The 14,238-nt window shown below is 40.3% G+C and overlaps 1 protein-coding gene across 1 annotated transcript; it reads left to right on the top strand.

The window, feature by feature from the left end:
* The first annotated feature begins 763 nt into the window (after positions 1 to 763).
* On the top strand, positions 764 to 1,717 carry LOC129535921 (olfactory receptor 8S1-like). Its single transcript, XM_055394660.2, has one exon. It carries the CDS (start codon positions 782 to 784, stop codon positions 1,715 to 1,717), a length of 936 nt encoding a protein of 311 aa, XP_055250635.2. The 5' UTR covers positions 764 to 781.
* The last annotated feature ends 12,521 nt before the right edge of the window (positions 1,718 to 14,238 follow it).

The raw sequence follows: 14,238 nt of genomic DNA, 5'->3' as shown, positions 1-14,238 counted from the left end.
CCACTTTGACCCTCCTGGGAAAACAGAATAATGCATCCACAACATGAATGCAAGAGCTTCTTGCAGCAATGGCAAAATCGCTTGTGGAGTATAAAAAAGTGAGAGCGCATCAAAGGGTGTTGCAATGACATGAGACAGCACACCTGTGTAGATAACAGCATCCCTGAAATTCAACAACAGCCGCCCCGATGCAACACAGATGGACTGCATGGTAGCACTGAAATACTGCTGCCAGGCATTGCTGTAAGTGAAGCCACTGGAGTGAAAGGATGAGACTGCTCAGAGTCACCGTCAGTCTTAGTAAGGTTTTAAACAAAAACACATACATGACTGAGAAACTGAAAAGAGAAGAAGAGGTTTAGAAAGTCACCGCAGACATGTGCTAGGATTTCTAGGATTTCTAAACTGTAAGATGGATGGAGCAGAATCTAAACACTATGAATGTGTACGTAATCCAGAGATGTTCATTTGCGGGGGGGGGGGGGGGTATTTTCTTATTTTTGTTGTTTTTGTTTTTAATTTATTTATTTTTAATTGGAGGCTAATTACTTTACAATATTGTAGTATAGGAATCTCTGAGGTATGTGAAGACTGAGACCCAAGAGAAGTGATAACAAAACAGGATGAAAACACTTACTGAGATACAGATAGGGCAGTTTTGAGATGTTTGAGCACAGAGTCTAGGCAGAGTAGAGAGGAACGTATAAGAAGAGGAGTGAAACTCTGAAAAAGACAGGACATCTCATCTCTCTATTTTATTTCAAGGAAACGGCCTCCACAAATGGCCTTGAGGAACCACAGCACCATCGCCGAGTTCATCCTCACTGGGCTGTCAGACAACCCCCACATCCAGGCTCTGCTCTTCGTGCTCTTCCTGGTGATTTACCTCCTGACCGTGATGGGGAACCTGACGATGCTGCTGGTGATCAGGACTGACTCCCACCTCCACACGCCCATGTACTTCTTCTTGAGTAATCTATCATTCCTAGACCTCTGCTTCTCTTCTGTCACTGTGCCCAAGCTCCTGAAGGACCTGCTGTCTGAGAAGAAGACCATCTCTGTCGAGGGCTGCCTGACTCAGGTCTTCTTTGTGTTTATCACTGCAGGGACTGAAGCTTTTCTTCTCTCAATGATGGCCTATGACCGCTATGCCGCCATCTGTCACCCACTGCTCTATGGCCAGCTGATGAGCACCCAGCTCTGTGTAAAGCTTATACTGGCCTCATGGGGCCTGGCCTCTCTCAATTCAGTCGTCATTGTGCTTTTGGCCATTAACCTGGACTTCTGTGAGGCACAAACCATACACCACTATACCTGTGAGCTGCCCTCCCTCTTCCCTCTGTCTTGCTCTGATGTCTCTATCAACATCGACATCCTGATCTGCTCCATCTTACTACATGGTCTTGGAACCTTCCTCCCAGTCTTCTTCTCTTACGTTCGCATTGTCTCCACCATCCTGAGCATCAGCTCCACCACAGGCAGAAGCAAGGCCTTCTCCACCTGCTCCTCCCACCTCATTGCAGTGATCCTGTTCTTTGGGTCAGGTTTGATTCGCTATCTCATGCCCACTTCTGGTTCCTCCCTAGATTTGCTCTCATCCTTGCAGTACAGTGCAGTCACACCCATGCTGAACCCCCTCATCTACAGCCTAAAGAACATGGAGGTGAAGGCAGCTGTGAAAAGGACATTGGGGAAATACCTGCAATATTTTAAGTAGTGAACAAGAACACAGAATAAAAGGAAACGAGTTTGTGTTGCCAAGTGCTTGAACTTAAGGTATAAGGTAGAATTCTAGACCACTAACTGTAAGGGAGCCCTCTACCACCCTCTCCTCTCCCTGGCTACACTGAGAATGAAAAATAAAATACAAGAAATTTTATCTTGTTTTCATCTGTTTTTCTTTCTACCCTCTGGTCTGTTTTTCCTTCTACCCTCTCACACACCCACCATCACTCTCTAGAATTCAGTTAGATGTTGTATCTCCTGAATTAATCATTTATATATTTTATCTTGACACTTTGTTTTTTGTCTTACTGATCAACTTTGTTAAGGATTTTATTCAATTTATTGTCCTCTATGGTATTTAACTATTTTTATTTTCTCTTTATAATTTTTGACATCTTAAATATATACTTATGAATTTAAACCATAAGAACAAAGCATGTTGACAGCTCCCATGAAAGATTACAGATTTATTTTACTTTAATAGTCTCCATCTTCTCTCTGCCACTTTAATTCACTCCCTTCCTGCTTTTTTTCCCTACTTTCTGGGATTGTTGTTTCTGGGTATCATTCATGAATTATTACTTTACATTATGTGACTTTTTTTTTGAGGGAGGGGCTTCTCCAGTGGCTTAGTGGTAAAGAATCCAGGAGACACAAGAGACATGAGTTCAGTCCCTGGGGTAGGAAGATCCCCTGAAGAAGGAAATGACAACCCAATCCAGGATTCTTGCCTGGGAAATCCCATGAACGGAGGAGCCTGGTGGGCTACAGTTCACGGAGATGCAGAAGAGTTGGACACGACCAAGTGACTAAGCATGAGATGTGACTTTTTAATCAATTATATTATGGAGTTTATTCGTAATTTCTATGGTTCTTTGGTCTCACTCTAATTTTAAAATTATTTAGTACTGACAAGTACTCCTTTTACAGAACATTTATCCAGTTTCACTTCCAATTTCATTAGAGCACAAAGGTTAGGTGCATTGCCTTAAGATCCAGTTGCTTATATTCATACCCTTGCTTTGCCCATATAAGTTTTATGACTCCAGTAAATTACTTAACTTTTCGGTGTCAATTTCCTATAAATAATATAGCAATAATATCTACATTATAAAGACACTGTGAGTATTAAATGAAATGGACATATAGAGCATTAGAGCACTAATACCCAACATTTGAGTGTTACCCATCATTATTTATAAGTTCTTTATTTCATTCTGCTTTTATTTTGTTGTAATGTGCACTCATCTAGATTTTCTTAAAGAAATGGACATTATTAAATCTAAAGACTGCATGTCTATGAATCTCTTTATTTTGGAAGGTAGCTGTGCTCACCACAATACCACCAACACTGCACAATCTCTTTATTTTGACCCTACATATGAATGAAAACTCCTAATTGTAGAATTTGGGAGTTCTCATCATTTTACCTCTGTATAGATGGTATTATTACCTGGTATTTAAGGTTCTTTAGAGTGTAAGGACAACAGGAGATTTTTGTCACAAACAAAACACAGAAAACAAAGTAACACAAAGACAGCATTAAAATGATTTTTAAAAAGTTTAAAAATTACAACATGCAAAAATCCTCAAGAAACTTCCAGCAAATAGAATCCAACAACACATTAAAAAGATCATACATCAAGTGGGCTTTACCCAGAGATGCAAGGATTCTTCAATATCCGCAAATCAATCAATGTAATACACCACATTAACAAATTGAAAATTAAAGGCCACATGATTATCTCAATAGACACAGAGAAAGCCTTTGACAAAATTCAACATCCATTTATGATAAAACCTTCCAGAAAGCGGGAATAGAAGGAACATACCTCAACATAATAAAAGCTATATATGACAAACCCACAGCAAACATTATCCTCAATGGTGAAAAATTGAAAGCATTTCCCCTAAAGTCAGAAACAAGACAAAGATGCCCACTCTCACCACTACTATTCAACATAGTTTTGGAAGTTTTGGGCACAGCAATCAGAGCAGAAAAAGAAATAAAAGGAATCCAAATTGGAAAAGAAGAAGTAAAACGTTCACTGTTTGCTGATGACTTGATCCTCTACATAGAAAACCCTAAAGACTCCACCAGAAAAGTGCTAGAGCTAATCAATGAATATAGTAAAGTTGCAGGATATAAAATCAACACACAGACATCCCTTGCATTTCTATACACTAATAATGAGAAAATAGAGAAACTAAGGAAATAATTCCATTCACCATTGCAACAAAAAGAATAAAATACTTAGGAATATATCTACCTAAATAAACAAAAGACCTATATATAGAAAACTACAAAACACTGGTGAAAGAAATCAGAGGACACTAATAGATGAAGAAATATACTGTGTTCATGAGCAGAATCAATATATTGAAAATGAGTATACTACCCAAAGCAATCTATAGATTCAATGCAATCCCTATCAAGCTGCTGCTGCTAAGTCACTTCAGTCATGTCCGACTCTGTGCGACCCCATAGACGGCAGCCCACCAGGCTCCCCCATCCCTGGGATTCTCCAGGCAAGAACACTGGAGTGGGTTGCCATTTCCTTCTCCAATCCCTATCAAGCTACCAACACTATTTTTCACAGAGCTAGAGCAAATAATTTCACAATTTGTATGGAAATACAAAAAACCTCCAATAGCCAAAGCAATCTTGAGGGAAAAAGAGTGGAACTGGAGGAATCAACCTGCCTGACTTCAGGCTCTACTACAAAGCCACAGTCATCAAGACAGTATGGTACTGGTACAAAGACAGAAATATAGATCAATGGAACAAAATAGAAAGCCCAGAGATAAATCCATGCACCTATGGACACCTTATCTTTGACAAAGGAGGCAAGAATATTCAATGGAGAAAAGACAGTCTCTTTAACAAGTGGTGCTGGGAAAACTGGTCAACCACTTATAAAGGAATGAAACTAGAACACTCCCTAACACCATATACAAAAATAAACTCAAAATGGATTAAAGATCTAAACGAAAGACCAGAAACTATAAAACTCCTAGAGGAGAACATAGGCAAAACACTCTCCAACATAAATCACAGCAGGATCCTCTATGACCCACTTCCCAGAATACTGGAAATAAAAGCAAAATTAAACAAATGGGACCCAATTAAAATTAAAAGCTTCTGCACAGCAAAGGAAACTATAAACAAGGTGAAAAGACAGCCTGCAGAATGGGAGAAAATAATAGGAAATGAAGCAACTGATAAAGAATTAATCTCAAAAATATACAACCAACTCCTGCAGTTCAATTCCAGAAAAATAAACGACCCAATCAAAAAAATGGGCCAAAGAACTAAACAGACATTTCTCCAAAGAAGACATACAGATGGCTAACAAACACGTGAAAAGATGCTCAACATCACTCATTATCAGAGAAATGCAAATCAAAACCACAGTGAGGTACCATTTCATGCCAGTCAGAATGGCTGCTATCCAAAAGTCTATAAGCAATAAATGCTGGAGAGGGTGTGGAGAAAAGGGAACCCTCTTACACTGTTGGCAGGAATGCAAACTAGTACAGCCACTATGGAGAACAGTGTGGAGAGTCCTTAAAAAACTGGAAATAGAACTGCCATATGACCCAGCAATCCCACTGCTGGGCATACACACCGAGGAAACCAGAATTGAAAGAGACACATGTACTCCAATGTTCATCGCAGCACTGTTTATAATAGCCAGGACATGGAAGCAACCTAGACGTCCATCTGCAGACGAATGGATAAGAAAGCTTTGGTACATATACACAATGGAGTATTACTCAGCCATTAAAAAGAATACATTTGAATCAGTTCTAATGAGGTGGATGAAACTAGAGCCTATTAGACAGAGTGAAGTAAGCCAGAAAGAAAAACACCAATACAGTATACTAATGCATATATATGGAATTTAGAAAGATGGAAATGATAACCCTGTATACGAGACAGCAAAAGAGACACAGATGTACAGAACAGTCTTTTGGACTCTGTGGGAGAGGGCGAGGCTGGGATGATTTGGGAGAATGGAATTGAAACATGTATATTATATGTGAAACGAATCGCCAGTCCAGGTTTGATGTGTGATACAGGATGCTCAGGGCTGGTGCACTGGGATGACCCAGAGGGATGGGATGGGGAGGGAAGTGGGAGGGGGGTTCAAGATAGGGAACACATGTACACCCAGGGAAGATTCATGTCAACGTATGGCAGAACCAATACAATAATGTAAAGTAATTAGCCTCCAATTAAAATAAATAAATTAAAAATAAATAAATAAACATACAGCTTGTTATACAGAGTGAAGCACTGGAGAAGGAAATGGCAACCCACTCCAGTGTTCTTGCCTGGAGAATCGCAGGGACGGGGAAGCCTGGTGGGTTGCCGTCTATGGTGTCGCACAGAGTTTGACACGACTGAAGCGACTTAGCAGCAGTAGCAGTGATGAAAGTTGAAGGTATGATGACAAGAAGTAACAGGGCACCTGACCGAGTCTAGAGGGTGAGTAGGGAGGCCTCCTTCAAGATGTGACATTTGAGTCAAAACAGGGGGACCACCTGACTTGTACCTTTGAAAACAAAAAAGACACAGATCTATAGAACAGTCTTTTGGACTCTGTGGGAGAGGGCGAAGGTGGGATGATTTGAGAGAATGGCACTGAAACATGTATATTATCATATGTGAAACGAATCGCCAGTCCAGGTTCAATGCATGATACAGGATGCTTAGGGTTGATGCACTGGGATGACCCAGAGGGATGGGATGGGGAGGGAGGTGGGAGGTGGGTTCAGGATGGGGAACACATGTACACCAGGTATGGCAAAACCAATACAATATTGTAAAGTAATTAGCCTCCAATGAAAATAAATTTATATTAAGAATAAATAAATAAAAATAAAAATTACAACATCATAGAAAATTTAAAGACGCATATAAGTATAACAGAAATATAAACTCATCAAATAAAAGGAAAAGACTGATGAAAGAAATTGAAGAAGACACAAATAAATGAAATGATAGACTGGATAGGCAGAATTAATATTGAAAATACCTTGACTACCTAAAGTTATCTACAGTTTCAATGGAATCTCTAGCAACATTTCAATGGAGATTCCTTAAAAAACTGGAAATAGAACTGCCATATGACCCAGCAATCCCACTGCTGGGCATACACACCGAGGAAACCAGAATTGAAAGTGACACATGTACTCCAATGTTCATCGCAGCACTGTTTATAATAGCCAGGACATGGAAGCAACCTAGATGTCCATCTGCAGATGAATGGATAAGAAAGCTGTGGTATTGGCATAAAGCCCCACCTTGGCGCTTCCTGGTAGTGTTAGTGGTAAAGAATCCTTCTGCTAATGCAGGAGACAGAAAAGACATGGACTCAATCCCTGGGTTGGGAAGATCCCCTAGAGGAGGAAATGGCAACCCACCCTGGTAGTCCTGCCTAGGAAATCCCATGGACAGAGGACCCGGTGGGCCACAGTCCCTGGGGTCCCAAAGAGTCGGACATGACTGAGAGACTGACTAACACACTGGAATAAAAACTGACACATAGGTCAATGTGACAGAATCAAAAAATAATCCCTCACAGGTATGATCAACTAATATTTGACAAGGAAGCCAAGAATACCCATTGGAGAAAGGGCAGTCTTTTCCATAAATGATACTGGGGGGGAAAGGGTATTCACATGCAGAATAAACTTGGATGATTATCTCATAATAATAAATTAGTTGCTCAGTCGTGTCTGACTCTTTGCAACCCCATGGACTGTAGCCCACCAGGCTCCTCTGTCCATGGAATTTTCCAGGCAAGAACACTGGAGTGGGTAGCCATTCCCCTCTAGAGGGGATCCGCCTGACCCAGGGAATTGAACCCAGATCTCCTACATTGCAGAAGGATTCCTTACCATCTGAGCCACTAGGGAAGGTATTTTAAAACCAAATACAAAAATCAACTCAAAATGGATATAGAGAATTATATAGATAAAATGGAATATTATTTGGCCACAAAAAAAGAAGGAAATCCTGCCATTTACAACAACATGGATGGACCTTGAAGGCATTATGCTAAGTGAAATAAGTTAGAAAGGGAGAGACAAACACTGTTATGATCTCATTTCTGTGTGGATTCTAAAGACATCAAACTCATAGAAACAGTTTAGAGTGGTGGTTGCTGGGGTTAAGGGGTACATAAATGGGGGTATGTTGGGCAAAGGGTAGAAACTTCCAGTTATAACATGAATAAGTTCTGAATTTCTAGGGTACAGCATAGTGACTACAGTTAACAATACTTTATTGTATACTTGAAAGTAACTGTGAGAGTAGAGCTTTAATGGTCTCATTGTAACAACATCAACAACAAAATGATGATTATGTGTGGTAGAGGATATGATAACTAACTTTATTGTGGTAAAACATTCTGCAATATATACATAGACCAAATCATCATACTATATACCTTAAACTTACACAATGTTATATGTCAATTATATCTCAATAAAGCTGAGGAAAGTTCAGAACAAATTAAATACTTAAATGTAAGGCGTGAAACCATAAAACTAATAGAAGAAAACATACAGAATACACTTCTTGGCTTTGAGCTGGGCAAAGAGTTTTTGATATGACACCAAAAGTACAGGTAACAAAAGCAGTAACAGAAATAACTAGGACAACATCAACTAAAACGCTTCTGCAAAGTAAAGGAAACTGTCAATGAAATGAAAAGGCAACCTATAGAATAACAGAAAATATTTGCAAACCACATGCCTGATAAGGGGTTAATATCTGAAATATATAATAAATTCACACAACTCAATAGCTACATAGATACCTATACAGATTCATACACACATACCTGATTTTAAAATGGGCAAAAGATCTGTATAGACATTTCTCCAAAGATATATAAATAGCCAACATATACATAAAACCCCATGAACCTCATGAAACCTTGAGAACCCCATGAACAGTATGAAAAGACAAAAAGATATGACACTGAAAGATGAACTCCCCAGGTTGGTAGGTGCCCAATACAGTACTGGAAAAGAGCGGAGAAATAACTCCACAGGGAATAAAGAGACAGAGCCAAATGCCCAGCTGTGGATATGACTGGTGATGGAAGTAAAGTCTCATGCTGTAAAGAACAATTTTGCAAAGGAACCTGGAATGTTAGGTCCATGAATCAAGGTAAATTAGAAGTGGTCAAACAGGAGATGGCAACAGTGAACACCAACACTTGGGTGCAATCTCAAAAATGAAAGAATGATCTCTGTTCATTTCCAAGGCAAGCCATTGAATAACGAGTAATCCAAGTCTGTGTCCCAACAAGTAATGCTGAAGAAGCTGAATTTGAACAGTTCTATGAAGATCTACAAGACCTTCTAGAACTAACACCCCAAAAAGATCTCCTTTTCATCATAGGGGACTGGAATGCAAAACTAGGAAATGCAGACATACCTGGAGTAATAGGCAAATTTGGCCTTGGAGTACAGAATGAAGCAGGGCAAAGGCTAATAGAGTTTTGCCAAAAGAGAACACACTGGTCATAGCAAACACCCTCTTCCAACAAGACAAGAGAAGACTCTACACATGGACATCACCAGATGGTCAACACCAAAATCAGATTGATTATATTCTTTGCAGCCAAAGATGGAGAAGCCCTTTATGGTCAGCAAAAACAAGACTGGGAGCAGACTGTGGTTCAGATCATGAACTCCTTATTGCAAAATTCAGACTTAAATCGAAGAGAGTAGGGGAAACCAATAGACCATCAAGTATGACCTAAATCAAATCCCTAACGATTATACAGTGGAAGTGAGAAATTGATTTAAGGGACTAGATCTGATAGAGTGTCTGATGAACTATGGACGGACATTCGTGACATTTTACAGAAGACAGGGAGGAAGACCATCCCCCCCCCAAAAAAAAAATGCAAAAAGCAAAATGGCTGTCTGAGGAGGCCTTACAAATACCTGTGAAGAGAAGAGAAGCCAAAAGCAAAGGAGGAAAGGAAAGATATACACATTTGAATGCACAGTTCCAAAGAACAGCAAGGAGAGATAAGAAAGCCTTCCTCAGTGATAACTGCAAAGAAAGAGAAGAAAACAATAGAATGGAAAAAACCAGAGATCTCTTCAAGAAAATTGGAGATACCAAGGGAACATTTCATGCAAAGATGGGATCAATAAAGGGGAGAAATGGTATGGCCCTAACAGAAGCAGAAGATATTAAGAAGAGATGGCAAGAATACACAGAACTGTACAAAAAAAGATCTTCATGACCTAGATAATCATTTATGATTAAAACTCTTCAAAAAATGGGCAGAGAAGGAACCTACACCAACATAGTAAAAGCCGTATATGATAAACCTACAGTAAACATTATTCTCAATGGTGAAAAACTAAAAACATTCCCCCTAAGATCAGAAACAAGACAAAGGTGTCCACTTTCACCACTATCATTCAACATAGTTCTGTAAGTCCTAGCTACAGCAATCAGATAAGAAAAAGAAATAAAAGGAATCCAGATCAGAAAAGAAGTAAAGCTCTCACTGTTTGCAGATGACATGATATTATATATCAGTTCAGTTCAGTTCAGTAGTTCAGTCATGTCCGACTCTGTGCGACCCCATGAATCACAGCACACCAGGCCTCCCTGTCCATCACCAACTCCCGGAGTTCACTCAAACTCATGTCCATCGAATCAGTGATGCCATCCAGCCATCTCATTCTCTGTTGTCCCCTTCTCCTCCCGCCCCCAATCCCTCCCAGCATCAGTCTTTCCCAGTGAGTCAACTCGTCGCATGAGGTGGCCAAAGTATTGCAGTTTCAGCTTTAGCATCAGTCCTTCCAATGAACACCCAGGATTGATCTCCTCTAGAATGGACTGGGTGGATCTCCTTGCAGTCCAAGGGACTCTCAAGAGTCTTCTCCAACACCACAGTTCAAAACCATCAATTCTTTGGCGATAAGCGTTCTTCACAGTCCAACTCTCACATGCATACATGACCACGGGAAAAACCATAGCCTTGACTAGACGGACCTTTGTTGGTAAAGTAATGTCTCTGCTTTTTAATATATTATCTAGGTTGGTCATAACTTTCCTTCCAAGGAGTAAGCGTCTTTTAATTTCATGGCTGCAATCAGCATCTGCAGTGATTCTGGAGCCAAAAAAAAATAAAGTCTGACACTGTTTCCACTGTTTCCCCATCTATTTGTCATGAAGTGATGGGACCAGATGCCATGATCTTTGTTTTCTCAATGTTGAGCTTTAAGCCAACTTTTTCACTCTCCTCTTTCACTTTCATCAAGAGGCTCTTTAGTTCTTCTTCACTTTCTGCCATAAGGGTGGTGTCGTCTGCATATCTGAGGTTATTAATATTTCTCCCGGCAATCTTTATTCCAGCTTGTGCTTCCTCCAGCCCAGCGTTTCTCATGTTGTACTCTGCATATAAATTAAGTAAGCAGGGTGACAATATACAGCCTTGACGTATTCCTTTTCCTATTTGGAACCAGTCTGTTGTTCCATGTACAGTTCTGACTGTTGCTTCCTGACCTGCATACAGGTTTCTCAAGAGGCAGGTCAGGTGGTCTGGGATTCCCATCTCTTTCAGAATGTTCCACAGTTTATTGTGATCCACACAGTCAAAGGCTTTGGCATAGTCAATGAAGCAGAAATAGATGTTTTTCTGGAACTCTCTTGCTTTCTCCATGATCCAGCGGATGTTGACAATTTGATCTCTGGGGCCTCTGCCTTTTCTAAAATCTCTTGAACATCTGGGAGTTCACGGTTCACATATTGCTGAAGCCTGGCTTGGAGAATTTTGAGCATGACTTTACTAGCGTGTGAGATGAGTGCAATTGTGCAGTAGTTTGAGCATTCTTTGGTATTCCCTTTCTTTGGGATTGGAATGAAGACTGACCTTTTCCAGTCCTGTGGCCACTGCTGAATATCCAAATTTGCTGGCATATTGAGTGCAGCACTTTCACAGCATCATCTTTCAAGATTTGAAATAGCTCAACTGGAATTCCATCATCTCCACTAGCTTTGTTCGTAGTGATGCTTTCTAAGGCCCACTTGACTTCACATTCCAAGATGTCTGGCTCTAGGTCAGTGATCACATTATCGTGACTATCTTGGTCGTGAAGATCTTTTTTGTACAGTTCTTCTGTGTATTCTTGCCACCTCTTCTTAATATCTTCTGCTTCTGTTAGGTCCATACCATTTCTGTCCTTTATCGAGCCCATCTTTGCATGAAATGTTCCCTTGGAATCTCTCATTTTTTTGAAGAGATCTCTTGTTTCTCCTATTCTGTTGTTTTCCTCTATTTCTTTGCATTGATCACTGAGGAAGGCTTTCTTATCTCTCCTTGCTATTCTTTGGAACTCTGCATTCAGATGCTTATATCTTTCCTTTTCTCCTTTGCTTTTCGCTTCTCTTCTTTTCACAGCTATTTGTAAGGCCTCCTCAGACAGCCATTTTGCTTTTTTGCATTTCTTTTCCATGGGGATGGTCTTGGTCCCTGTCTCCTGTACAATGTCACGAACCTCTGTCCAGAGTTCATCAGGCACTCTATCAGATCTAGTCCCTTATATCTATTTCTCACTTCTACTGTATAATCATAAGGGATTTGATTTAGGTCATATCTGAATGGTCTAGTTGTTTTCCCTACTTTCTTCAATTTAAGTCTGAATTTGGCAATAAGGAGTTCATGATCTGAGCCACAGTCAGCTCCTGGTCTTGTTTTTGCTAACTGTGTAGAGCTTCTCCATCTTTGGCTGCAAAGAATATAATCAATCTGATTTCAGTATTGACCATCTGGTGATGTCCATGTGTAGAGTCTTCTCTTGTGTTGTTGGAAGAGGGTGTTTGCTATGACCAGTGCGTTCTCTTGACAAAACTCTATTAGCCTTTGCCCTGCTTCATTCCGTGCTCCAAGGCCAAATTTGCCTGTTACTCCAGGTGTTTCTTGACTTCCTACTTTTGCATTCCAATCCCCTCTAATTAAAAGGACATCTTTTTTGGGTGTTAGTTCTAAAAGGTCTTGTAGGTCTTCATAGAACCATTCAACTTCAGCTTCTTCAGCGTTACTGGTTGGGGCATAGGCCTGGATTACTATAATATTGAATGGTTTGCCTTGGAAACGAACAGAAATCATTCTGTCGTTTTTAAGATTGCATCCAAGTACTGCATTTCGGACTCTTTTGTTGACCATGATGGCTACTCCATTTCTTCTAAGGGATTCCTGCCCACAGTAGTAGATATAATGGTCATCTGAGTTAAATTCACCCATTCCAGTCCATTTTAATTCACTGATTCCTAGAATGTCTATGTTCACTCTTGCCATCTCGATGCTGTAAAGAGCAATATTGCATAGGAACCTGGAATGTTAGGTCCATGAATCAAGGCAAATTGGAAGTGGTCAGTCGCTTTAGTCATGTCCAACTCTTTGTGACCCTATGGACTATAGCCTGCCAGTCTCCACTATCTATGGGATTCTCCAGGCAAGAGTACTGGAATGGGTTGCCATACCCACCTCCAGGGGATCTTCCTGACCCAGTGATCTAACCCACATCTCTTGGGTCTCCTGCATTGGCAAGCAGATTCTTTACTACTAATGCCACCTGGGAAAGCCCAGCTTTTATCATTATATTTCTATAATCATAAATATTACTTACAATTTAACAAAAAGAGAACTTCCCTGGTGGCCCAGTGGATGTGAATCTGCCTGCCAATGCAGGGGACACGGGTTCAATCCCTTGTCAGATAAGATGTCACATGCTTCAGGGCACCTAAGCCCACGCACCACAACTTCTGAGCTCTTCAATCTAGAGCCCACAAGATGCAACTACAGAGCCCACATGCATCTCCTGAAACCTGCAAGCTCTAGGGCCTGTGAGCCACAACTAATGAAACCCTGTGCTCAACTACTGAAGCCTGTGTGCCTATAGCCTGTGCTCTACAAGAGAAACCACCACAAGACACAACACTGCAACAAAAGAGTAGACCCAACCATCCGCAACCAGAGAAAGTGTGCGCGTAGCAACGAAAATTCAGTGCAACCAAAAATATCAAAGTAGTTTCCTGAGATACAGCAAATTCCCATTGGCTATCTATTTTACATATGGTAATGTAAGCTCCACAGGGGCTCTGTATCAACCTAGATGGGTGGGATATGGGAGTGGCGGGGAGAAGGGAGTGAGGTTGAAAAGGGAAGGGATACATGTATACCTATGGCTGATTCATGTTGAGGTTTGACAGAAAACAACAAAATTCTGTAAAGCAATTATCCTTCAACTAAAAATAAATTTAAAATAAAAAAAATCAAACGAATAAATAAATATTTTTTTCAGTTATCAGAAACAGAAGGAAAAGAAGGAGGAACGAGAAGAAGGAAGGAATTCCAAGATTTAGAACTAAGAAATCTTAGAACTCTAAATTTTTATCTTGAGAAATTCTTGGCCACCCAAGGGTACCTCTTAGATGATGCAACTCACTGAAACAAGAATAACACA

Source organism: Moschus berezovskii, chromosome 6 (genome assembly GCF_049115385.1).
Source record: "Moschus berezovskii isolate FMDL1 chromosome 6, NW_MosBer_1.0, whole genome shotgun sequence".
Lineage (NCBI taxonomy): Eukaryota > Metazoa > Chordata > Mammalia > Artiodactyla > Moschidae > Moschus > Moschus berezovskii.
Note: the sequence above shows the minus strand (reverse complement) of the source record. Positions and strands in the feature narration are given on the sequence as shown.

Excerpts from the sequence above, each read along its gene's own strand:
- LOC129535921 (XM_055394660.2), top strand. The coding sequence starts at position 782 with ATGGCCTTGAGGAACCACAGCACCATCGCCGAGTTCATCCTCACTGGG.